The 27,126-nt window shown below is 43.8% G+C and overlaps 1 protein-coding gene across 1 annotated transcript in view; it reads right to left on the bottom strand.

Annotated features, from left to right (window-relative positions):
- The window catches only part of IL1RAPL2 (interleukin 1 receptor accessory protein like 2), a 289,452-nt gene that overhangs the window by 37,530 nt on the left and 224,796 nt on the right, over positions 1 to 27,126 (bottom strand). Inside the window, exon 6 of the mRNA XM_054995823.1 lies at positions 3,246 to 3,375. Within this exon, the coding sequence (XP_054851798.1) occupies positions 3,246 to 3,375 (130 nt within the window). The remainder of the gene's footprint in view (positions 1 to 3,245; positions 3,376 to 27,126) is intronic.

Below are 27,126 nucleotides of genomic sequence, written 5' to 3'. Positions count from 1 at the left end.
TTTACAGCTGGCCTAAAGAGTAGAACCCCAGAGGAGCCTGACACAAGACTCTTAAAATGGTATCCCAGAAAATGCAGCTGTAAATTAAACCTGTCCAGGCAGGTTTTCAGGGTATTTTCAGACAAATAACTTAAAATGGTGGAAGCCCATATAGGAATCTCTTGGTTGCAAGTAGACATGGACTTACATCCAAATAGCTGTTTTCAGGCATGCTCTAGAATTTGGATGCACTCACTGTGATATTAAATGTTTTCTTGGAACAGCAGATCTCCTTCCCACTTGCCCTAAACTGCTTGTGAACAGAGATGGCCCAAGATGGTGTATAACGTAGAAAATCTTAAATAGCATCTCCCCCCACCCCACCTCCCTGCCACTCCAGTTGGACAGTGACAAAAAAACTGACAGGAAGAAAATTGATTCATTTGAAATGTGGTGCTGAAGTGGGTTCTAGATCAAATCAAGTCTGAATTCTCCCTAGAAGCTAAAATGACAAAACTGAAGCTACTGTGCTTTGGTCACATCATGAGAAGAAAAGACTCTCTGGTAAAGTCAATAACACTAGGAAAAGGCAGCAGGAAAAATGGAAGGCAGTAGGAAAAGTGGAAGATCCAAAATGAGATGGCTTGACTCAATAAAGGAAGCCACGTCCTCTAGTTTGCAAGATCTGATCAAGTCTGTTAAGGACAGGATGTTTTGGAGGTCTTTCATTCATAGGGTCACCATAAGTTGGAAGCGACTTGACAGTACATAACACACAGACACCCCACTCCAGGTAAACCAAATAATTTACAATTTGCTACTCTTGAATTTGCCTCGGGAGGGTCATTAGATCCCTCCCGATTGCACAATTTATTCCCATTGCAGAAAATCAGTTTTCACGATGCAGAACTTTACTTTCATCAAAACGTTTTTAATGGAAGCTTTGCTGTTTCTGAGTGGCTTACAGGCCTGTATAGTGGGTTTTGCTTTCTTGCTTTGCTTTCCCTCATAAAATCTTCTTTATGCTGTCAACAATTTCAGCACCCCCTAATTAACTCATGTGGATGAGCGTACAGAGAAGTAAATTGACTAGGGAGGGGGAAAATAGGGGTTTAAATTAAAGTGTCTCCACTTACATCCTTCATGCAACTAATCTCATTTTTCTTATCTTAAAAATACGAAACAGGAAATATAACATGTATGTGCTGCAGGGAGACAGACAATTTAATAGAGTTTTCTAGACAGGAGAGATTTGTACCCTGTTTTACAGGCTCAACCAAGAAAGGGGAAAATAACAATTGATATGATTTATATATAGCAAAATTAAAATTTGAAAATTTTCCTCCTCTGTGGCAGAGCAAAGGCATTGAAATTCATTGCAGGTTTCTTTCCCAATCAGACACAATTCACAGCCCTCCAGGCAGACTTAAAGGCTATTATTTCTTGTTTAAGAGGACCCATTCGATTTACACAATGTTTTTATTACAGCTCTTAAAACCCACCTGGCAAGGAATTTTTCACTCTTGCCTCCCCCTTCTCCCAGTCTCTTTCTCTTTGGTAGCAGATCAGCTTGACTCCACCCTATTGGAAAGGCCTGTCAAATTTATTTGACACCTTACTGGAAGATGGAAATTCAGGTGGGGATTTTTTGTGCTCCAGTAAAGGTTGGGCCATTGCTTCGGCCCTACTACCAAGGCAGGAGTTTGCATTCCTGTTACTTGAACAGAAGGAAGAACAAATAAAGAGCAACCCACCCAGGTGCCTTATGAAAAGAAATAGTAACATCCAGACTGAGCATCACTTCTGGGACTCCTCTCTGACAGCAGAGCTTGTAGCCAGAAGAGAGAAGCCCCATCAAGGTCCCCAGCTACACCAGCCTCTCATGAGCTTTTGATGCAGCTCGGGGGAAGAAGCCAGAGCTTCATGAGCTCTCTCTACCTTCCTGGAAGGCCTTCACTTCCTTCTTCCATAACTTGCTACTGGAGATGAGAAAGTCACTTTTCTAAGGCATCTGGTTTGTCCCCATGGACCTCTTTGACCTTCCCCTCTCCTGCTGGTTCTGCTCTCTTCCTCTTCAGGCTCCCATGCCTTTCTCACTGTGGCCATTCCTGCTTGCCCATCATAGAGGTGGTAGGATTGGAGTGGGATGCCATTCTTTAGAGGGTGTTGCTGGCTCCTAGGTTAGCGTGCAGACTGTGGAAATATGATGAGTTGGGCTGGGACAGTTGTGGGGATGTGTTAAAATTACACCTTCCTATTTCTCCATGCAGTTTCTTAAAAGTTGGTAAATTGTCATCTTACAGGATGTGAGTCCAAAAATATAAACAAATAAACTGATCCTGACTCCTACTAGAAAGGAAAAGGAGCAAGCATCTCCTCTCCCAAATGGGGAATCTGACATCTACTTGACTGCAACCTGCAACAACTTGGTTAAAAATAGGGCAGCATTAGAGGCTTGTGAAACCGGGTAGGCTTGAACCCAGGCTTGATACCCAGGCAGGCTTGAACTCTCGATTAAGCATGACCTGAAAGAAACTAGAAAGGGAGGGAGACCAAAATACAGAAGAAATAATGTCTTTCTATTCACTGGCACCCTCATACTTGCCTCTGCCTCCTTTTAAGCTGCCTTTGCAAAAAAACCTGCACCTCTGCCATGGGTGAGAAGAATCGGAGAGGACTATGCTGAGATAGCAAGGAGACCGTAATTGTCTCAGAAAAACAAGACACATTCATCACTTGCCCCACAAGGTCCCGTTAGATACTACTTAAACAGCAAGCCAAATAGAATTAATAGACGGGCAAAACAAGTTGTTGTGCACTGGGTACATGGTTGGCAAATATGACGGTTGAGTAACAGGGATGACTGAATGTACATCTCTCTTGCAAAGGGCCATCCATCTTTTGGATTGCATCGATAGTGGAAAATCAAGACAGTTCCCCAAGCGACTGGGCAAAAGGCAATGGGAGCCTGCATTATCTTTAAGTCTAAATGCTAAACAAGTCCCTGTGCCCATTTGGAGAGGTAGTAGCTGAAGGACTCTCGAGACATCAGAGCATGACCAGCAGTTATATCTTCACAGCTGCTTCAGAAACACAGAGGAAATACAATCCCATCCAGTGCTGACAGCACACCATCTATCAACGTATAGACAGGGAGATAATTGTCTACTCAACATAAACAAGTTGTCTTGTTCATCTTATTGGGATATAAAAGTTTGAAGGGTTTTTTTTAAGACGGAAAGAAAAAAAAAGACTCCTCATAGTACCTGATTTCACCTTCTTTAATGTGATTTTCAAGTTCTTCAATAAATCTCTCTCCTCGCGTCCAGTAGATCATGGGACCTGACTCTCCACTAAACCCAAAAAATGCTTTGCAGGCAACATTTAAAGGTTGACCTGAGAAGAAATACAAAGAAGGCAAATTAGACAGATAATTGTCAGGATAAGATGTGAACATTTATACTTTTTCTGATTATCATACAGAGTCCTTGGTGCTGAACGGTTGTCTCAAATGGATCCAGTGGAAAAAGCACTTTCCTTTGGGTAGCTGTTTTCCCCAGAGCTTACCAGCATACTGTACAATAAGTCAAACCACTGTGTCTAGCTTCGTTTTCTCTGACTGGCAGTGGCTCCGTAGTCTGGGGAAGACTCCCAACCTGGTTACATGAGAGATTTCTAATGGGAACTTCTAGGAACGGGGATCAAACCTTTATGAATCCACAGCCTGTGCTAGCCCTCTGAGCTGTGGGCCCTTTCCCAAGTGTAGATATTTTTTTGCTTTGGGATCTAAATGGTATCATGCCAGGGGACAGCAAAACAATGAAGGGGGCAACCCTTGGTGAGTGCAAGAAGTTGCTAGGGAGAGACTCAAAATCCTCCCCTAGTCTTCCCATGAGCTTGCAGTGGGAGGCAGCACATAACTCTTTGGCTGCGTCCCTCTTTTGCGCTCATTGCCACTGGGAATGCAGAGGCATGGGCCCTGGCAATGGAGTACTTTCCACCATCATCCACCATCTGCCCTGTGTTTTTCCCTGCCATGCCACCAGAGGGCTGAAAAAGGGGTAAAAGGTATTGTGTTACAGCACTGACTGATTTTATTTTTTAAAAGCCCCCCGCCAAGACCTCTTTCAGTGGTGCAATGGGGAAAATGATAGCTATGAGGGGTTTGTGGAAGGAAAACGGTGGATTTGGGGGGCATGATGATGCACTTGGACTATGCTCCTCCCAGGGCCAAATTAGATGTGGCATTTACAAATGTTGCAAGGGTGCAATCCTGATTAGGCCTGCAGTGCAGTGCTCTCGTTTCCCACCCAAGCATCTTTTCAAGTGCTGAAACAGCCAGTGTGTGTGTGCCTGTGTGTGGCAAAGCAGGTTTGGGAAAGACCACATTGGGGATGGGAAAAGGACAACTGGAACATGGTTAGAGCATGACATTGAGTGGTTGTTCCAAAAAAGGGCGCTAGTGGAAAAAAACCTCTGTGTGGAAGTCACCTTGAATATGCTGTGATGTCCAGAGAGGAGGAGACTCTAAAGCTCACTATGAATCCTATGATAAATATAATGTGTCTCAAAAGGTTATGCCCATTGAGAGACTCTTTTCCAGAGATGTTATATTGCACAGATATTATATCCTATTGATTTCTAAGGAACATGTATACATATGAACAAAAGCTTCACAAAGATGACCCTCTGTTATCAGAAGAAAGGGAGGATTCCAATCAAGCCTTCCGGTAGCCATCACAGCTGTCCCTGACACAGCACTTACAATCACCAGCAATTGCAAGATGGGTTAAATCTAGTTTTCCACGTTTCCGTCAACAATCATTTTCTTCTTGGTGATTCGTACACTGGCAATCATTTATGTATTGAATTGATGCGTACAGTGGTTATTAGGATCAGCTGCCTTAAGCCCAATCAGTTTCACATTGCTTCTTATAAACCCAATGCATCTCAACCTACTGGACCTTCATTTTTTAGGAATATGTGCCCTGAACATTCAGGTGTGTCCTGAACAGGTGACAACATGGATCTCTCAGGGGGAAAAAATGCCATTCCTGTCCACGTCCATGGGCCACTATCCTTCTAGAAACAGAAAACATCTATTTAAATATCTTTTTTAGCAACTTTTGGTGTGTGCACAGCTCATATTTGACTTTAATGGGAAAAGACACTTGTAGCAACAAGAGAACGGAAAAATCAAGATGCAGTCAATCAAAATTGACAGCATCTGCCCTTTATGTGGCACACCACACTGGGCTTTAAAGTACAAGGCACTGCTTGGGATAGATGTTTCCTATTCACCAACCCAGCAAGATTTCTTTTAAAAAATAAAACAGAAGAAATGAAAAGATTCCAGAGAGCCATCTAATTTCAACAAATGCTGCATAAATTTCCTGAAGGGATCTGTACAGTTAGAAAAAAAATCCCCGGCAACATTTATATCCATAAAATAATGAAAGTTAAATCAAACCATTGTGAGATTAGTTATTTCTCTGTGTTAAAAGAGACAAATGTATTATAGAAAAAAACTAGCAGTCCAACTGTCTCCATATTCCTGATTTCCATAAGGTTATTTCCATGTTAAAGCAGGTTTGACTAAAATACTCCTGCTAACAGAGTTATCTATACTCACCTTGCCAGTTTGGTGTAGTGGCTAAGAGCATGGGACTCTAATCTGGAACCGGGTTTGATTCCCCACTCCTCCACTTGAAGCCAGCTGGGTGACCTTGGGCTAGTCACGGCTCTCTGGAGCTCCCTCAGCCCCACCTACCTCACAGGGTGTTTTGTTGTGGGGATAATAGTAACATACTTGGTAAACCTCTCTGAGTGAGTGTTAAGTCATCTTGAAGGGTGGTATATAAATCTAATGTTGTTGTTGTTGTTGTTGTTATTATTATTGCTAGATTAAAGAAAGGAGGTTGCCAGAGGTTGCAAATTTTATACCACGAAATCATGTCTAGGGCCTGAGAGAATGAGGGCATTAGGGAGATCCCCAGTTTAAATCTGGCCTTTACCACAAAATCCCTAGGTGGCCTGAAACAAGACACTCACTCTCTGCCTCAGCCCTTCCCCAATCTACAGTATGGAAACAATAACAGAGGCCTACCTTATAGGGTTTTTGTAAGGATTACTGTGAGAATATATATATGGAGCCCTTTGTGTACTGAAAATATTATCTGAAGGCTAAAACTGTTTATTATCAACACTCCTACAGTGGAATCCTTGTGGATTCCAGAAAGTATATGGGGTCACATAGTTCAGTTTACATGGAGTCCTCCTAACTAGACATCGGCACGAACAGAAAAAAACCCCGAACATGGTGTTCATTGTTCGTTGCCATCCATGAACAATGAACAATGAACACTCAAACATGATCCTGTCATGAACATGTTCATTGTTTGTTGTTCATGGGGGCCAGCAGGTTCTCCTCCAGCCATCAAGATCCCTACTGCACCACTCCTAGAAACCCTACCTGAGCAGGCAGCAGGAAAGGTACCAATAATAAATAATAGCTTGGCCCCAGAGCCTGGCAGCAGCTCTGGAACCTGAAGGGGCAGATCCCTATCCCACCACACACAAATAAAATTCAAGCTCCAGTGCACTCACCCTGTCTCTCTAACAGCAGCTGTCTCTCCCTGAAAGCCGGAGCTGGGAGCCCCCCTCCCCCCTGGTCTTTTCCTCTTGTAATAAATTTGGAGCTCCAGTCCACACTTGGAAGGAAGACCTGCCTATCAAGCTAAATTGGGCTTAGACTGGGGTTTCCAGGGCAACAGCAGGAGTTCAGACAGAGTTCAGACAATCCCTGCCTGAGTTGCCATGGGAATTGATTGCAGGTGCCAGACTGTCTGGCTTGACGAACAGCAATGAATGAGGCTTGCAATGACCACCTGTTCGTTTAGAATGGGGCCTCACGGACAGCTTGTTCACAAACAGCAGATTGGGCTATTCATGGGGGGGGGGGTTTAGTTCATATTGCTGTTTGTGCCCATCTCTAGTCCTAACCAAGCTTCATCGGCCTCATCATGACTTGGGAATTTATGCTAAAGCACAACTGATGTTCCCTGTGGCATTTCAGAGCACAATCGGCAGTGGTGAGAAAAGGCTGGTTCGCAGGGAAGCTTGTCCACAGTTGCCATCTTCTCAGGGTCAAATTAGACGTGACAGAGGGTCAAAATACACAATGCATGTGACAGGAGGTAGGTCACACATAGCCAATCTAACATGTCTGATCAGAAGAATTCCCCTTCAAACCATTACATTATTTTGTTTTTCTCAGAGTGCTGCAAGGGAAGAGGAGGGGTTTCAGGCTTCCCTCCCCCACTGTCTTCCCCATCCCAGGACATGTGGAGCCTCAGCAAATACCTGATGGAAGATGGGGATGCACCACCAGCATGCTATCACATCTGTTTTTTCCTGGACATTATGTCACATCGTTCTAGGAATTAATGAAAACTATGATAAAACCACAGTTTTACCATACAATTTTACCATAGCTTTACCATAGAATTTCTGGTGATCCCTAGAGCAATGTGACATCACTTCCAGGTTTCCCCTGGAACTGATGTCATATCACACATGATGCCAGTGATTTTTTCTTATTTTTCTCCCACTGGCTGGAGGTCTCTCGTCATAGTGCCATGGCAAGAGACCAGGTAAACCTGATGATTAACCCTTTATAGGAAAAAGGATGGCATTTATTGTATAACATCATGGAGAGGCAGTCTTGATTTGTAAAATTATGCAAGAATGAGAGTTAAACCCTCTTGTCCTTCTCCATGTGGCTCGGACTCAAATCAGGCATGCCTGCAGCTCTGATTGCACAGAAAAAAACAGACCTTGAGAAGATCCGATTACAGATCTACTAGCATGTTGTTCTGTCTCTGTTCAGGAACTCTGGATAAGTTTCTGAAGATTCCTTGGAGCTCCAGTTTAAGAAACACTGAACTAAAAGTGGAGGACTCTGAAGAAAGTAGTTCAACAGGTGCAGGATTCTAGAGCGTCTCTGATCATTCATGGTTGTTCATTACTGGCCTGCCTCCTCCAAATCAAGGTTTGAGATTGACAGGTCAGTTTAGACCACACCTGAACTTCCACAATGTGGACAAGTTCTGCAGAGCTGTACCCCGGTCCAGTCCCCATCTGTGTGGAATGCACCACACTAGGCAGGATTTCTATGGAAGCAAATGGAAGTAGGCTTATCTTGGAAAAGCTCTATGATTAGTGGGATAAAACAAGCGAATGATTCAAATTTCAGTATGGCTGGGTGGGCCATTTATGACCTAAACCCTATTTTCAAATCCATTTGCTTCAAAGAAGAAGTAGCTGCTGCCACAAGAGATGGGGTGGAAAGAGCAGAGACCGCTTTCCACTGTTCTTACGTTAGCTTGGGAATATGCAGGGCTTTTTTTCTGGGAAAAGAGGTGGTGGAACTCAGTGGGTTGCCCTCAGAGAAAATGGTCACATGGCTGGTGGCCCCACCCCCTGATCTCCAGACAGAGGGGAGTTTAGATTGCCCTCTGCACCGCTCAGTGGCATGGAGGGCAATCTAAACTCCCCTCTGTCTGGAGATCAGGGGGCGGGGCCACCGGCCATGTGACCATTTTCAAGAGGTTCCGGAACTCCGTTCCACCGCGTTCCAGCTGAAAAAAAGCCCTCGGAATATGACTTCCCTTTGTGAAGTAGTTTGAATTCAAGGAAGAAGGGAGAGTACATACCAACAATCCTTTGGGCATATCCCAGCGGGCAGTTTTAAAACTGGCAAGACACCTTCCACGTTCTCAGAGACTCTCTGCCCTGGCTTTGTCCAAGGTTTCACACGCAATTTTAATTGCACTGAGGATTAGATAAAGCACTCAGACCCACTCTCCTTTTAATTACTTTTTCTTTCAGTGTCGCCCTCAGTTTATCTAATTAAGCATCAAAGGGCTACAGAATGTGATGGCATCTTTGCTTCCGATAAACGTCCCTTTTGGCCATTGCGGCTGAGTTCAGCCCAGTCTGTAGGTTTTTTGGTTTTTTTAAAGCATCATGAGGGAAATGAGAAAGGTGTTGCTGTATTCCTGAAGAATTAACATTTGATAGGATATTGTAAGTGGCAAAAGGGAAGAGGGCAGAACAGGATGTTAGAGCATCATTAATTCTCCTCTTGAAACCAGGGGTCACCTTGGCACTTTAAAGCCCTAGGTTCGGAGCTGAAAGCGTCTTCCTGAGCTTTCTTCTTCTGTTCTGTCAGCCAGACCTGTTTGTTGTAAACTCCCTGCTGATAAGATCGCAACTTGCCTACCGAATGGCTGGAATGACTTCTGATAGCCAGATTGTCTTGTACATTTTCAGGAGGGGCATTTGCGCAGCAAATGTGTGTGACTTCTGCAGACCATGCCACATATTTCACAGGAAACTCATGCCTTTTGTGCAACTGAAATGATTTCATTGCATTGGATTTTGATCCTAACAGAGAGTTGTGTGATGTAGGGGTTGGAGAGTTGGAGAGACTCGGGTTCAAATCCCCACTCTGAGATGAAGCTCATTAACATGGCTATCCTTCTGGAACCTGAAAGAACAGAATTATGGCAGTATTGATCCACATATGAAAAACTCTAGCAGGGGTCTTAAAAGCAACAAAACTTTTATTGATTTCAGGATGGATCTGTGTTATCATATAAGAATTACATTATATATATCATTTTTTTGTAGACTGGCATAACCTATTTTAAAGAGAGACAAAAAACATATGAAGAATTCCATATTCTATTGTCACTTTTAAAAAACTCAGTTGTATATTGCCCCTTTTTTGCCATCAAGTCACAGGCAACTTATGGCAACCCTGTAGGGTTTTCAAGGCAAGCAATGTACAGAGATGGTTTGCCACTGCCTGCCTCCGGATAGCTATCCTAGACTTCCTTGCTGGTCTCCCATCCAAGTACTTATCAGGGCAGGCCTTGCTTGACTTTCAAGATGTGATGAGACTGGGCTAGCTTGAGCTACCCAGGTCAGGGCATATTGGCTGTATATACAATATATATATTATAAAATCTTTTCAATGCTCATTTTATGACTGCTGCAATTTTGCTTTTTTATCATGATCTTTAAAGAGAAGGGGGATTAGCTACAGTTTTTAATATTTCTCCTCTGTTCTGGCTTCCATGGAAAACAGGGTGGGCTTGTGCTAGGTTTGTGAGCAAGCAAGAAATATATATCTTCCCTGCTCTAAGGGTACAATCCCTGACCCATAATAGTTACCCCCCCCCAATTTAGTTTCTTACAGGAGGCTTGCTTATAACGCCAGAGTTGCAGCCAAGGAGGTCACATGCATCTCTGGGTAAAAAATGACATTCTGTGCTCCGTAGCATCTCTGATGTGACTCCTTTAAAGGAGCCAAATAAATTACATGCTTCAAATAATTCAGCCAAAAGTTGCTTTATGTTTACAAATTAGACAGGATTTTTTAAAAAAAAGAATCGTGATGATCATCAACTCAGGAAACAAGCAGAAGCCCTTCCTACATGTCACAATCCAAAAGGTGACAAAGGAGGGAGTTGAAAGACCATAAATGATCTTATGGCGTGGTGGTGGTTTTAACTTTGGCTGGCCTCAGTGCCCATCTCCGTCCTGCATGGGCACATAAAAGAATTATAACTGTACTGATTTTCTGCTGAATAAGAGCCTCTGCGTTTATCATGGTAAAAATATAGCCCATGTGTAACACTAGAGGGAGCTCTTGCAATCTGAGAACAATCTTATGCAGAGCAAGGTTTGTTTAAATGGGGTTTGCCTCTTGGCTGAACAGAGTTTGGAGGACCTATCTGTTATTCAAAGACTGAGGCAGATGATGTGCTCTGCTTGGCATAAGCCACGCCCCCCCACTCCCCTACCAAGACTCTAAATGAAGAAGAACTTGTGCATGTTTGTAACCATGGGGAAATAATAATTATTAATGATGATTTTGCTGGCAAGGACATCTCACAATGAAAGGAATCTTAGTCAATTCCTTTTATTACTTTTAGCCCATTTACTGATCAATTCAATTTGCATTTGAATAGAATAACACCTTGGAAGTGTAATGTAATTGCATAGTTTTCTGTTTGTAGATGATATAAACATGGGATACAGCAAGCGCTATTTGAGAAGAGGCACTGGCCGTTTCCACATGTCCCTAGAGGGATGGACCACCCACAGAATGATGGCAGCTTTCCCCCATGATTCCAGACATCTCCATTTGCAAAACACTTGCAGGCTGCTTGGTTTCTGTTTTTTCAGCACTTTTTCTGGGACCGCACTTTCCCTGGTCTTTTCTTTTGCCATGGGATGACAGAACGTTTCTTCTGCATTCTTGGGCATGCGAATGGTTAAAAAGCTCTGTGGAACCATCCAATCACAGCCCAGCTGCTCCCCAAAGCTCTCAGCATGCAATCACACATGAGCAGAGCAAAAAATAACATTTGAAAGGGAGGTGGGCAATTATGACGAAGGTGCCCTATCTCCCCTCCCAAAGTGCAAGGTGAATGCTTTGGGGGAGTGTGGTGGAGGCTGAACTTTCGAAGTGACTCAGCAAAATACACACAAAAAAGTGGGCAAAGGGTGGGAACAACTAGCTATGTGGAAATGGCCACTCTCTGGTCTATGGGAAAGAGGAAGGAAAGTCCTTTCTGAGACGGAGCTCATTCACGAAGTTTGTAAGCACTTTTACTCAAAAACTATTCCCAATTGGAAATAAATCTGCTACCCAATAAGTCAGGAAGACATTTCTTAGTCAATAAAAAAGTTTAGAATTGATTAATGGATTACTAATCCAAACACTGCAACTTTGTTTATGATTAGAACAGCTCCATATTTTCTGGTTGACACAAGTGAAGGCCAAGGGACTTGTTTCAAGGAGTCAAAAATCGCACCCTCCAATGGCAACTTCTGATTTTGCTATATATTTTTTCAGGCTATTTCTATGCTGCCTCTTCAGACTCCTGGTTGAGGTGCCTTACAATAAAAATAACCTAACAATATATTTAAAAAGCAATTGAAAACAAGCTATTGGACATGAACAGCATAAAAACTATAAAACAGAAGCAGACTTTTTAGAAAGCGGATAATAACAAACATCTAATGAAAAGCTTCAGTAAAAATGTGTGTTTTGGCCAGGCACCAAATGTGTGTTTTGGCTAGGCACATGCCAGGTGAACCTCAAGGGGGAGGGCATTCCAATGGCAAGGAGCCATCGCAGAAAAGGCCCCGTCTCTAGAAGACACCTCACCTCTGAAGGCAGGAGTACAGAGAGCAGGGCTTGAGAGGTAGATCTTAATGGGCAGGCTGGATAGTAAGCAAACAAAGTTTGGCTCCTGGCTTTTATTTATTATTTTGGGAGACTAGGAGAACAATACTAATTGCCAGGCAGCAATGAAACTAAAAAGCTTGACCTGCTGCATAAAGTGCTCAGCACTTTTAAAACAGAAGTCCAGAGCTACTCTAGACTAACAAAACAAAATTATTTCCATATGAGATTTGGTGAGTCTCACGAAGCTCATATTGAAATTAACGCTGTTTGTCTTTAACGTGTCACTGGACTTTTTTTTTTTGCTATAACAGAGAAACACAGCTACTCCCTTTGCAGTCCTTAAGATCTATGATGTTTGATTTGCATAGTAAAGTAATTGGACTGGAACTGAAATAAACTGAACTTTAAGATGCCGCAGGACTTCTGTTCAGATTTGTTGCAACAAACTAACACAATTCAACTCAATCCAATCCAACTTCAAATCTCCAGGAACTTTCCAACCCAGAGTCAAAAACGGCAGCTGGACTTTTAAAAAATAAAGGAGTATTCAATAATATCAACTTACAAGTTCATTTGAAATCATGCAGTTCACAGAGCCACCTCATCTCCTGTGTCAGAGCTCAGAGGCATCACTGGTCTTTTCTTACTGTCTTCAGTTGCTTATACAGAGCTGAACTTTAACTATCATACAAATGCATTTGTGCCTCTTCTTCCATGCACATTTCATGCTGCAATTAAAAATAAGCTGTACTTTGCCTAGTCACAAAACTACTACCCTGGGCCTCATGAAAGAGAGATCCCCCCCTACCCCCTTGGCATAAAACCAGGCTCATTCTAAGCCTTTAAAAACTGGGAACAGATTTCTTTCTAAAATGCATACAAGAACTAAGCCAAATGATAAAAGCTCGAGGCGAGGATAAACTTTTATTTCCTGTTTTTTTTTCAGAACCTCAGATGTTCTACAAGATGCTCTCCCAGTTTATTCCACCTTTCTCTGGCAACAGCAAACATGGGGGGGGGGCACAGGGGGGAAGATGTATATTTCTTGCTTGCACTTGAACTCATATGCCCCTTGACTTCTGAGTTCCACACCAAGAAGTGACTTCTGCATGTCTGCACAATGTAATAATCATGTTTGAGGTGAGATTTTAACTGGGACAAGCAACATATCCCTTTTCTCTGCTCTAAGAAAGCAGAAGAGATTATTCAGCCAACAGGATTTTCATGCAAATTGATAAAATGGAAGAGACCGGTTCCACTCAGCAGTGCCGATTGTGCTAATAAAGCCCTTTCAGAATGAAAGCGACTCATCCCTCTGCCTTCCAGCCTTGTTAAAGTCAGTTTAACAACACTTAAGAATATTTCTGTACGACGCTCAATATCTCTGCATTTGTCCCCCGACTCCAAGTTCAGCCAAGCAGTCTTATAAAGGCAGCCGCCAAATATTAGCCTGTATTTCAAACAACCTATGAGTTAGCAGCATGCAAATAGTATTGTTGCAGCTGTGCTAATGTATGGGAAAAACTAGCTGTCAGTTTACGACAGGGATTCACCTAAGAACCTGTACATTTCCCGCACCTCTGAAGCAATTCTTCGGCACTAAGCAGAATGCAAGCACAGAAGGATTTTGCAAGAGGGAAAATGCAAAGCAGCTTGTAGTTTTGTCCTGCTTTGACCTGTTCTGTTCAGTGGCATAGCAACGCTAATTCATTTGAAGCACATGGAAAAAGGAAGCTTAGCTCGATGTTAGGTCCATGTGAGAACAGCCGATGCTAATCCTATGCTGGGACCAAGGGGTCCATCTTCCCTAGAATTCTGTCTCCAACAGTGGCCGATTAGGATGGCCGCAGTAAGTCATGCCCTACCGTCTGCTCCTCAGCATGTAGGACTGCCAACCTCCAAGTAGGGTCTGGAGATCTCCTGGAATTATAACTGAGATGATAGAAAGCAGTTCCCCTGGAGAAAATGGCTGTTTTGGAGGGTGGACTCCATGGTATTCCTTACTGAGGTACCTCCCCTCCACAAACCCTGCCCTCCCCAGGCTCTTCCTCCCAAATTTCCAGCAATTTCCCAACCCAGAGTTGGCAACCTCAGCACATTCTAAACAGCAGGAACTTGTTTATGGTGAGGTGCCATAATTCTGGTTTACTACAGCCTTCAGCTCAGGGGATCTCAAACCACGGGCCTTCTGGAAAGCGAGAAGAAGCTTCAGAACAAGCTTCCCCCCCTTTTTAAAGAAGGAAACTTGCGCACAACAGTCTCTATGGGAGAAATAAGTTAGTGGTTCCAGAAGTTTGTCTGGAAGCAATTAGCAGTTCCTATCAATGTGAGAGTCTGTTTAATAGCATTGTGCCATACGTGACACAGCAGAACTGGTTGCTTACTAAACAGACAACTAAGAGGGAAACTGCACGAGACTTCCCCTCTGCTGGGGGAAGAATGATGGGAAGGATTCTTTCTCTTTCGAAAAGCCTTGGCTCGGGTTTTCCTCTAGGAGTTTGGGGTGGGGAGGGAGTAACAGGAGGTAGGAAATCCAGGGCAGATTTTTGCAAGAGAGAGAGAGAATCTGTGATGCGGTTCTCCGCCGAGGAGAAGAGTGGTGGTCGGGATTCTCTCTTTCTTGCAAAAAGCTGACCTGGATTTCCTGCCTCCTGTTACGTCCCCCGCTAGTTCCCAGAGGAAAACCAGAGCCCAGACTTTTTGAAAGGCAGAGAGAGAGAGAATCCCTCCCATTGCTCTTCTCCCGGAGGAGAATTACATTGAGCAGCTGTTCTTTGTAAGACTACACTACCCAGGGAACCTTGTGGGACCTGACATGTGAAGAATGTGTGTCTGGTATCTTGTGAAGTCTGGCTCTAAGACTCATCCACACGAAGGCATGAAAATGGAGCTCCCACCAAGGCAGGAACGGCAGGTAAGGCAGGAACAGTGTCAACACACCTGTTCCTTCTGCCTCCCAGTACATGGCCCTGAGCTGCCCCCTTTCCCCTTCCTTTCCCTACCAAGCTAGTGCAGACTGACAGGGAAAGGGGGAAAGGCCATTTAAAGCTCTCTCTCTCTCTCTCTCTCTCTCTCTCTGTGTGTGTGTGTGTGTGTAGCCCTAGTTGCTTCCAAGAATCAAATAGCTTGTTATGTTATCTTTATTTAACCCTGAACCGAGCAATTTCTGACCCCCGAAGGCAGACACAGCCCAGGCTGTCCTGAGCTGGACCCCGCCTCCCCTTCTATTCTTGTACTTCAGGGAAAATGGACAGAAGGACTGTGATCTATATAATCAACTGTGATCTATATAATCGACAAGCTATTCCTGTGGAAAGGGGAATTAGCTTCCTGCTTTATTTTAGAAGCTGGACATATATATATATATACGTGATGAGGAACAAGCTGAATGAATCTGAAGCCACAGACCACTGGACTAAGCTATCTTTTGGGGGCCTTTCCCCATTTTCCTTTCCCCTGTGCTGCTGGTTCCCCCCCTGCTAACTGACTCACCTCCTGATCTGCCACCTCACTTCCACCAGCTCCAGCTTCTCCGGTTCCACTACTGGCTCTGGCTTACTTGCCACCACCTCCTGGAGATGCCCCCTATAATGCCTTTTTTGCAATATGAATCCAGAATGTGCCTGAACTCTAGTTGGCTTTTTTTTTGCAACATCTCTGCCCGTACAGACATTAATAATTTTTTTTTCAAAACATTAGTTTTTAAAAATAAGATTGTTCTGAAAACCTGCCAGCTCTAAATTGTAGCTCTGGTTGGTTCCACTGTGCAGATTTGTCTATTTAAATTGGGTCTAGTACTTGGCTATTTGATTGTCTGGTAATTGCAAATAGATCTATTGCTATGCTTCAGTCTAATGTTGCACCTGATGAGAGCCAGCATCTTTGGCAAAATAAATGTAAAAGTTCTTTAGTAGCTGTAGAAGTTTCTTGAATGGGAGCTCATTGTTAGCTTTCTCTCTTGGATGAGATCCTACCAGTCAGGGCTGGGGCAATGTCTCTTCTTTCACAAAGTGAGGACAGGTGTGTGTGCAGGGGGTGAAAAGACACCAGTTTGCACTGTTTGGAAGAAGAGAGAGAGAAACAAGCAGGCAGAGCTGTGAATAGGCTTCAAGTGAACCATCTTGGGGTGCAAAGTCTCTCTGGCTGCTTTCACACCAAGGATTTCTCACATTTCAGCCACCTGAGTGGTGTGGTTTTTTCAGGCGTCCATATGACATTGTTATGTATTTGTGCACAGACCATTTACAGCACATTCCAAAATCTGCTGTATTTTAAAACTGTAAAAAAAAAAAAAACCAGCGGGGATGGGGGATTGGATGTCCAGATGTGCCTCTGTACATAAGTGGAAGTTTTTAAAAGGAAATTTCTTAAAGGTATTGCGTTATTCCTTTGCAGTGTTAGGCATGCTCAAGGAGTCTCTTTAAAAAAAAGCAGAAAAGAATCTCCCACATCTGAGCCAGCCATTTGGACAGGAGGACGAGATCGAAATTTTAAAAATATTAAAACACGGTGGACTGAGAATCTAGATGGTCACAAGTGTGACCAGTGTGTGTGTGTGTGGGGGGGGAGGGAGGATCAATGCACATTGGGTGTGAAAGGGAAACCACAGCTGACAATCAAGGGAAAATGGATTATGCTCGGCCATCTAGAATCGACATTGCATGGAGTTTCAGCAGCCTGCCCACCATGGGAAAGTACCCTGGGGTGGAAGTGTCACCTCTGAGGATCTGCTGAGGGGTGCTGGATCTGCAGCCGTGTGGGAATGCTCTTTCCCCCACTTAAGGCTTAACTCACTGACTCTGCTGCTGACCTGAAAGTCTCCATTCTTTAACAAAATAATTTCAGAGGGAAACTTCAGAAAGAAAGTGTTGAATTAGAATGCTTAAAGAAATTGAATTTCTCAAGACCTGAATACAGACCAGACATTTCTCACCCACTACACGTGCTAAACAGCTTAGAAAAACTAGAAAGACTAAGAGGTAGCCAGTTATTGAAATAGTGGATAGTCACTGTGTTTACCTTACGTTAAAATATCACACCCTGAACTCCTCACTTATCATTGTCTTCAGTCCCTATTCCTTATAATCTCCATACAGTGTTGCCATCAATATTCTGCCTCCATTTTGTAGACCCAGGTTCTACTCTTATTGGTCTGTGTCCAGCCTGCCTGCCCTGTCATCTTAACTAAAGAGGGCAGGTGGGAAAAATGGTGAGAATGGAAGGAAGAAAGGAAGCCCTGGATGGCATTTGCATGATTGGCTGCTTATATAGATAAAGACAAGTGTCCTGACTGACTCATCAATGCCCAGCCAAAAGCCCTGGACCTAGAAATGTGAAATTTGGGGAGAACGTTCCTTTTGTGATGTAGAGGCTCACTAAAAGGGATTTTAAGAAATTTGCACCTTTAGGGGGGAAAAGGGGTCAAATGTGTTTTCCCATAGGGATACAGCTTCCCTGTGTGGCTGGCTGAGCAGGGCTGGCTCATCCATGGAGGTGAGTCCGGCTGCCGCCTCGAGTGCTGAGGTGCCAGAGGGGGCGCTGGGGGTGGGGGCATGCGCTGTGGACCTGGCGGTGGCAGCACTGGTGACTGAGCTGAAGGGCTGGGAAACCGCCTGTGCACCACCCCGGCCGCCTGCTGCGCCTGGCCTGCAGCTGCTCCACCCGGACGGGAGCATGTGCTGGAGGCGGCAGTGCAGGACAGTCTGAGTGGGCAGCCTCCCAGCCCTTCTGCTCAGTTGCCCCGTGCTGCCACCGCTGCCGCCTGCATGCAGCTGCGGGCCAGGTGCAGCAGGCGGCCAGGGCAGCGTGGGGCAACTGAGTGGGAGGGCTGGGAGGCCACCCGTGCACCATCCCAGCTGTCTGCTGCACCAATGGGGCCAGCTCTCAGCAGCATGCTGCATGATGATGTCACACACAGCTCACCCAGCAACCTGGTGATCCTAGCACCTGAGGGGGAAACCACCAATGTGGTCTACAAAGAGGCCCTTCAGTAGAAAAAAACCCGGCTGTATGTATTTTTCATTTTATTTCTTGCACTACAATCTTTTCCTTCTAAAATCTCTTTTATAAATGTTACATTTCTAAATTTACTTCATCAGTTTTCGGCATCCACACACTTCGCTTTATTCAAACACCTTTGTGAAGCTCGGCTACTATCCTATTATACTACAAAACCAACACAAAAAACACCCCCTACAAACCAAAAAATGTTACATACCCATAAGTATTATAAAGTAGTTAAATACCATAGTGAAGCACGGGTATCAAGCTAGTCATGGAATAAAATGGCCAGCTAGCTCCACCACGGAAAGGTGAAGCCTTAGCACAAACATCTCTGTTTAGTCAACAGACTTTCCAAAATCTTAAAACCTGCAACTAAAGGAGGCTACTGCAATAATGCCGTATCTGTCTCTTGTTCTGGTTCTCCTTCTTTGCAAAGTGTTCTGCTTTGCAAACTCTCCCAGAATATACCACCTCTCTGCTTCGAGCCTTCTCAGTCAATCCCCCCCCCTCTCCAACCCCATAAAAATTAAAGTTTTACTATTCCTGATGCCTTTAACAGGAGCTGCCTTCATCATTCCATCTCATGCCCAGCTTTGGAAACCTGTCTGTGTACCCTGGGCTCACTTAAAACTAACTCTCAATCATACTTCATATACTCTACCCTTCAACCGTTGCATGGATTTTCTGTTTAGAACTCTGCCTCAACGCCTCATCTTCAGGCTGGTTTGGGTCCAAGGTCTACCTTGATTTTAGAACTCCAGAACACCATATGCCACTTTAGGTGACATCCCAAAATCAAAAGGGATAGTTAATATCACCCTCAATATCTTTGAAGTTCCTTTCCTTTTCTCCTCCTCTTTGATAGGCCTACTGTGTAATTCAACAGGGCTTACTCTCAGAAAAGTGTCTTTAGGATTTCAGCCTTAACCCATTTCCCTTTATTGATTGATTGATCGATCGATTGATTGATTGATTTGATTTATACCCCATCCTCCCCACAAATGGGCTCAGGGCAGCTCACAAGATGAATTAAATACAATGAGTTAATCGTAAAACAATAAAATCTATAATAATCTTAAGACAATAATTAAAACAGTCTAGGCATGGGCTACTTAAATAAACAGTTGGGAGTCTGTATATGGGCATATATATGGGCACAGCACATGGCTGAGGGCAGTCCCAGAAAAAGTGGTGGTCTTACGTGGAAGAAGGGCGACACCTGCTAGCCCTCAGCCAAAGGCCTAGCGGACCATTTCCGTTTTACAGGCCCTGCGGAACTGTAACAGGTCCTGCAGGGCCTGGATCTTTGAGACATGCATTGCAAAGTACCAGTAAACAAATCGAGAGCATACAGTATATCTTTAGTACTGATACTGCCAGACAGCTTATATGTGCTTATATAATGATTTCTCTCAATAAACTTTAAAAATTTATTCTCCTCAATTCCTGTCTTTGTGTTCATTCCAACTTTGCATTGGAGTCCTATTCTCATTCCTCATAATAATTTTTTCTCATAAATTTATGCATTTTTAATGTTATATATGCATAAAAATAAATCAGCATTATACAAATATTATTGGTATAAACATAACTATTGTGTAATTTGCATACATCATACAATATGTTTACACAATGCAAACAAAGCTACAAAACCAACAGTAAAAAAACAGAGCTGCTTAGGCAGAGGAGCAAGCCTAAGCAGGTCTACTCAGAAGTAACCCCCATTTTATTCAATGAGGATTACTCTTAGGAAAGCGTTCTTATGGTTGCAGACACAAACACACACACACTAGGGAACATTTGCTTATCCCTAACTGAGAGATCCGCAGAAGTTAAGGGCGAAAGGAGGGGCTTCCAAACAGAAACATTCTTTCCTTCTTCTTGGCAACCGTTTGCAAAGCAGGACATGAAGCTTCAAGATTCAATTTATGGCACCCTGAGTTTCTTTCCTCAAAATTTTGTTTATTTAGACAAAGAACACCAGGAAATGGTCCAGCATGCTCATGAGGATTGTGTTCTAATGTCAACTTTTCATTTTATTAATGTTATTTATAGTCCACCTTTCTCACACAGTATAGGATTAATATGATTAATGGCTGGGACACTCAATAAACAATACAAAAGGGCAGGGCTTTTTTTCAGGGGGAACGCGGGGGAACGGAAAATGGTCACATGGCTGGTGGCCCCACCCCCTGATCTCCAGACAGAGGGGATTTTCGATTGCCCTCCACGCCAAGTGGCGCGGAGGGCGATCTAAACTCCCCTCTGTCTGGAGATCAGGGGGCGGGGCCACCAGCCATGTGACCATTTTCTCCAAGGGCAACTCACTGAGTGCCACAACCTCTTTTCCCAGAAAAAAAGCCCTGCAAAAGGGTATGGATAGCAGAAATCCAAATGCAGAACAGAAACAAAACACAGACAATTTGGCATGATGTTAAATTACGTGGAAACTAACCAGTAGGAGCATACCTACATCAACAGACAGTACCCAGCAGTAGTGTCTACAATTCCTTTATCACAAACATCTCTTTGAGCCACTTCCTCACAGCACAGCCTCTATGACCGTTGTAAAAAAAGCCCTCCTGAATAGTCCAGTTTTGCATAGTTTGCAGAAAGCCAGGAGAGTGGAAACTTTCCTGACCTTTTTGATTGTCCACTGAGGCTTCTCAGTTCTTTTGCAATGACGGATCAGAAATGGCTGTCTTACATTCTTATGTTACGCTGAGAACCAGCATGGTGTAGTGGCTAGAATGTTGGGCAAGGACTTAGGAGACCCAGCTTCAAATCCCCACTCTGCCATGGAGGCTTGTTGTGTGACCTTGAGCCAGTTACAAACTCTTGGCCTATCTACCTCACAGGGTTGTTGTGAGGATTAACTGTAGGAAAGGAGAACTATGTAAGCTGCTTTGGGTCCCCACTGGAGAGAAAGGCGGGATATAAATGAAGTAAAATAAAACTGAATAAATTAAAGATTCTTGAGGAAATGCTCTGGGATAGCCTGGCTCAAGGGTACAACTTGAGTACCTGGGTGAGTGTACGTATTATGTGCCTGCCTTTGCAAAGATAATAAGATAAACTTGTTACATTCACATTTTACAGTTTCTGGCACTCATCTGAAAGTTTAAGGAGTTAAGTGATCTTCCAGTACCAAAGTTCTCTAGGAGGTTTACACCAGTATGTGTGGTGACTGTCATTTGGCCACATCAAGCTGCCTTATGTTGAATTGGATCATCTAGCTCAGTCTTGTTCACTGTGACTGGAAGTGGCTTTCTAGCATCTCAGGCACGGAAAAGTTGTTTCCATCCCATTACCCGAACTCCTTTCCCTGGAGACGCCAGATAACAAATCTGAGACCTTCCCCATGCAAAGCAAGTTCTCTGCCACTGGCTCAAACCCTTTTAGGGTGAGATTTGATCATCAAAATGCTCTTCCTTTGATGAGGACCACATTCAAGGGCAGACTGGCCATTTAACTTGCATGAAAATTTTCTGGTGAGCACTGCAAGGGCCATTCAGCTCATACCAGACCAGTGATGCTAAAAATGGGGGTACAAAAATGGGTGAGCCAACACCCATCATTGAACTTACCGACCCCTCTAGTGCTGGTTTGTAGGGCCACAGGGACCACTTAGCCTGCCTTGCTCCTTGCTAGCCGACCACTGACTGCCTTAGAAGACTCTGGAGTGAATCTGTTGCTTGACAAACAACAGAAAAAAGCCTTTCATTCTGCCTGTGCTTTTCTTGCCTTTGACTTAACAGACTTGACTGTTCCGACAGACCCGGCCAATATGTGTTGAGTGTGTGGGACTAAGGGCACCCACACACCACTGGAAAGATGCAGATGCACAGCTGGCAGGTTGGCATATCCTGGTCACTTCCCCTGCTATTTGTCAGCTGCCAAAGCCCATTTTCATGCACCAAACATTGGAGGTGGAATTGGCTGTCCTCAAACAGTATACAGCAAACATTTAGTGCTCGGGCAAACCCGATTAACAAGAACAAATTGGGTATAAGCCATCTTTGCCCAACTGCCCGTTGCCGAATGGAAGGGAACACTGACTCTCTAAGTAGGAACAAGTTTCTCTCACTGACACCTGCAAATGAAGCAATTCGTCCTCGTGTCCCAACACGTCCCAGCCAATCAGATAATTACGTCACCCTGTTAAGGCAGCCATTTGCTCTCTCTCACAGCTGACAGGCAATTACAGGGATACAAATTTCCGATCTCATTTCTGACAATCTACGGTTGAACTGAAGCCGGGGTTGCTTTCATTAATCACCTCGTATGCAAGAATAGTGCTTCTGTTACTAGCTTGGGGGCGGGGGGGGGGGGGCTGTCGGCTAAGCACTTACTCTCATCCTGATTTCTGTTAATGTAACCTTCTTGTCTAGTTTTGGGTTCTCTTCTGAGTTCTTCCAAAACACCTCTCTGTTGAAGGCAGGGTCCTCCAGTTAAAAAATAACGCAGAAGCCCAGAGGGACCTTAAAGACTAACAACATTCATTCCGGCATGAGCTTTTGACAGTCGGAGAGCTCACTTCTTCAAAGCTTTGAGAGAGCATTGATTCACAAAACCTGGTGCTGGGATAAATGCTGTTAGTCTTTAAGGTGCTACTTGGCTTCTGCTTTATTTTGCTATAATGGACTAAAACAGCTACCCCTTCCCAGTTGCAGCCATACTAACCATGAGAAGAACTGTTCTTGTAGAATATTTCGGTCTGGCAAAGCTGTGGATGGAACAATTCCAAGCGTAACCCCAGGCCAACCCCCCCACCCCAACACATCTAAGTCCCTTGTGTGCAAGACAGCCGCTTGCCTCAATTAAGTTGTCAAAGCAGCCCTGTGTCTCAGCAGGTCCAGAAGGTCACAGCAGAGAGGAGGTTTGTGTTTGAATTGGCTAAAATCAATGCAGCAGCATGAAGAGTGGCAGGAATCTTGTGTGGGGGGGCATGTACAGGGTAGAAAAAGAACCAAACAGCAACCCCAAGAAACTTTAATAATGTTTGCCTTGATGTGACACACAACATTCCCCTCTCTCCAGCTATGGCAGGTGACTGAATGGAGCTAAGCCCCCAAGACCTGCTTTGCAATTCTGAACTCATCCAGTCTCTTAATCGGCAGCCTTTTTGTCCCTGTACATTCATCAGCGCATCCTACAGTTCTGCCTTCTCCACCTGGGTTGGGGGTGGTCATCTTTGCCTCCGCAGTACAGTTACCAAATGACCAGAAAGAAAAGGGTCCTGTCTGCTCCAGTGCCTTTTAACAGCCACTTGGCCTCCAGCAAACATCAGCTGATGCATTTCATGATTTGGAGAGAAACATGAGCACTTGCTAATATCTGCAGATCTATAAGGGAGCGGGCCAGAGCTGGTAAAAAAAAGTCATGGCTGCTTCTCTGGGGTGGCATGCACCCTGCCTTTTTGGCAACGGTCTCTCTGCTGGAAAAGTTCCCAGCACTGTGTAGTAACTATTAACCATCAGAATTAGTTGACACAGACTGACAAGTCATGCTGCATTACAGAGCTGAACTTTTGGGAGTACATTTTTCTTGGTGCAGGCTGAGTATTGGAACCTAAAATGGATGAGAATCTAAAAGTAAGAAAGAACCCGAAGCACAGCAGATAGGAGAACAGTATTTTCTCCCATTGTGGAGAACTCTGCGTGAACTCTCGGTTCCATTATGGAAAGCCATTTGATCCATTAATAGAAAGCTACTGCCTGATGGGTTTGTCTAAAAAGATATGTCTGCATCCTGCAAACATAGATCACTTGCTGCCTTATGTCTAAGGCATGGAGGGAGACGGGTCCTTTGCAAATAACAGAACCTTTTCTTTTATAGAAGAGAGAGAGATGTTGACATGCATCCCATGAGCCAAAATACTCATACATAGTTTATGATAAAATGGGACAGATTATGTCAGGCAGGAGACCGTAGGCAGGTATGGAATTTGTGCCCTGGCAGCAAGTAAATAGGGTATTTTTGATGTTCCTTGGACATGGCAAGAGATGAAGGGAGGAAGGAGAGAAGCACAATGCCAGTGAAGAGCACCCATGAACGTGGGGGAAGTAGGAAAAATCTGTTTGAGATGTTCTGGCACCAGCACACACACAACAAGCCCAGAGACAGATGTCAGTGCCGTGGTAGTTTAAGAACTGCAATGGTAGCCCAGATGCAAAACTCCTGAAACTGAACTGTTGGGCATAAGAAAGGATTCTGACAGCTTTGCTCACTGCAACATGGCAAGCTGCATCTCTGCTCAGCCTCTGCATTACCAGTAACTTAACACCTGACCAGAAAAAAGGCACCTAGGCAAGGTACATTTGTTTACGTTTAATTGATTTAGTAGTTGACTAATGGACAGACTATTTAAAGCCTAATAATTCTATTAGGCTCAGACTGTCTTTCAGGATTCCTCACTCACCACACTTAATATCTTCTCATTCAGTTCTGAATTACTAGTTGTTAGTTTTCATGGAAGTCAAAGGTGGGTGGGGGAGTGAGTGATCTTACATAGGGTTGCCAGCTCCAAATTGGGAAATTCCTGGAGATCTAGGGGGTGAAACCTGAAGAAAGTGGGGTTTGTGGAGGGAAAGGACCTTGGCATGGCATAATTCCAAAGAGTCCACCCCCCAAAGTAGCCATTTTCTCCAGGTGAACTGATCTCTGTGGCCTGGAGACCAGTTTTAATTCCAGGTGATCTCCAGCCACTACCTGGAGGCTGGCAACCCTGATCTTACAGCAGCTGCCAGCAAGGTGAAGGGCAAGATATCATTTCATAGGATGGAAAAACAAAACAGCAAAGAACATCATGCCTCAGTGAAAAATGCAACACCATGTTTTAATTCTTCTTCTTCCCACAGCAAAAGCAAATATTATTATCCTACTACCTTCATGCATGCCATTCCTCAGTGAGGATTACACTGTAAAAAGTTTTTGCATTTTTGATTACTGCTCCCTCCCCTCACCAAGCACTTACCAAATTCCCATGGTTTGAGTCTCTATAAAGCCTACTTGGGAAAAGATACATGCATGGCATTAATCCTGCACAAGCTGTTTCTTATCAAAAACTGCACAAGGGTGGAGTTGATTGGACTCATGCACGTTAATTATGTGCCTAGTTTGTGCACTACAGCACACCGGTACATTTTCCTTGTGTGTATCACATATGCTTTTGGACACACCTCTCCTCTCAGTGGGTTATTGCTATCGTTCCTGCTTGATGAGAACACTACACAACTGCGAACACCAGTCTAGATTGCATCCTTATGGCCAAAACATACTTGGGAAGGTGGAGTGCCTGGATCAGCATCTAGTACACTCTTTAAGTCTTTAAACAGGTCAAATATCCAATTAGCCATGAGAAGTCTTTACCTCACACTACCTCATCCGTCTTTATCAAAGGCCAGAGGTACAGTTCTGGATCAACAAACAATCTTATCAAACAATCAGAAGTCAAGGAGCAACTTATTTCCACAGTGTCTTTCCTGAGGTGAATTCTAAATGGCAGTCTTCAGAAGATGAACTTGACACCTACAAGGATGAGGACAGCAAGTCCAAGATGAAGACCGAGTCATTTTGGAAGCTACTGGTACAGAAAGAAAGAAAGAAAGAAAGAAAGAAAGAAAGAAAGAAAGAAAGAAAGAGGAAGGAAGGAAGGAAGGAAGGAAGGAAGGAAGGAAGGAAGGATGTGTGTTGCAAATGTGTGTTGACTAAAGACACAATTGTTTTGTACTCATCGCTCCTTCACAACAGCACAACTCTATTGTTAGTCCTGTGCAAATTCTACCCAGCATTCCTGTGAGAACTGAATGTTAGACCCTCCCCCGCTCAAAGATTCTAAGCTTGAACACTGGATAGAACTTTTCTTTAAAGATTTATAATTAGGGGGGCGGGAATTCAAAGGGAGGAAAAATAAGCTAGAGCACAAATAGGATTCTATTTGTGATCTAGCTTATTTTAACTCTGTTTGGATTCCTTCATCCAATTATGAATGTTATCAAGAAACTGAAAAGGGGTGAATGGGAGCAACCTGGGGTATAACTTTACACAATGAGTAACAGTTAAATTCTGCTCCTCCAATTAAACATTTTTGTCATGGTCTGAAACATGTAATAGTTTTAAAGCTCTGTAACAGTACTCTGATTTACTGAATTACCAAACGGCCGCCATTTTAAATGTAAGTCTTATAATTACTTGATACTGCAGTACATGGATATAATATTCCTTAAGAGGAAATGCTGAGCTCAACAGGCATCCTCATTTAAATAAGGAAGTGGTTCAAAACCTGGCTCAGATGTCAGTCTAAACTACTCTGTTTTCGATGATCACTTGGCATATTTTCCATCATCTATCCTGGGTCCAGGGGCTGCTTATTCCTACTTCTGGGTGAACCTAAAGAAGCCACAGTCTTTCTTGTGCTTGGTGAAAAGGGAGGAATAGTAACAAAGATGATGTGATTTTCTCCTTACTTCCTGGGGTGGGGGTTATATTCCCCATTAGAGAGAATGTTAGTGGTTTGAAAGTATTGCAGGATTCTGGCATATGGTCGAGGAATATGGTACTGGAGGAAGTACTTTAAACCCATTCTCCTCTGCCATTTCCCAGATTTGTTCATTTATATCCTACTATTCTCCCCAGTTGGGACCCAAAGCAGCGTACATCATTCTTCTCTCCATTTATCCTCACAACAACCCTGTGAAGCAGGTTAAGATGATAGGTGTGATGGACCCAACATCTCTCAGAGAGCTTCCACGGCACAGTGGGGATTTGAATCAGGGTCTCCTAGATTCTAGTCCAACACACTAACCATGACAACATACTGGTGTTAAATTGCCCCTCCAATCTATTTGTCCCCAAATGAAAATCTCTAGAAACTCATC

This window comes from Eublepharis macularius, chromosome 13 (genome assembly GCF_028583425.1).
Source record: "Eublepharis macularius isolate TG4126 chromosome 13, MPM_Emac_v1.0, whole genome shotgun sequence".
Taxonomy (NCBI): Eukaryota; Metazoa; Chordata; class Lepidosauria; order Squamata; family Eublepharidae; genus Eublepharis; species Eublepharis macularius.
The sequence above is the reverse complement of the archived record's forward strand: the minus strand, read 5'-3'. Positions and strand labels throughout refer to the sequence as shown.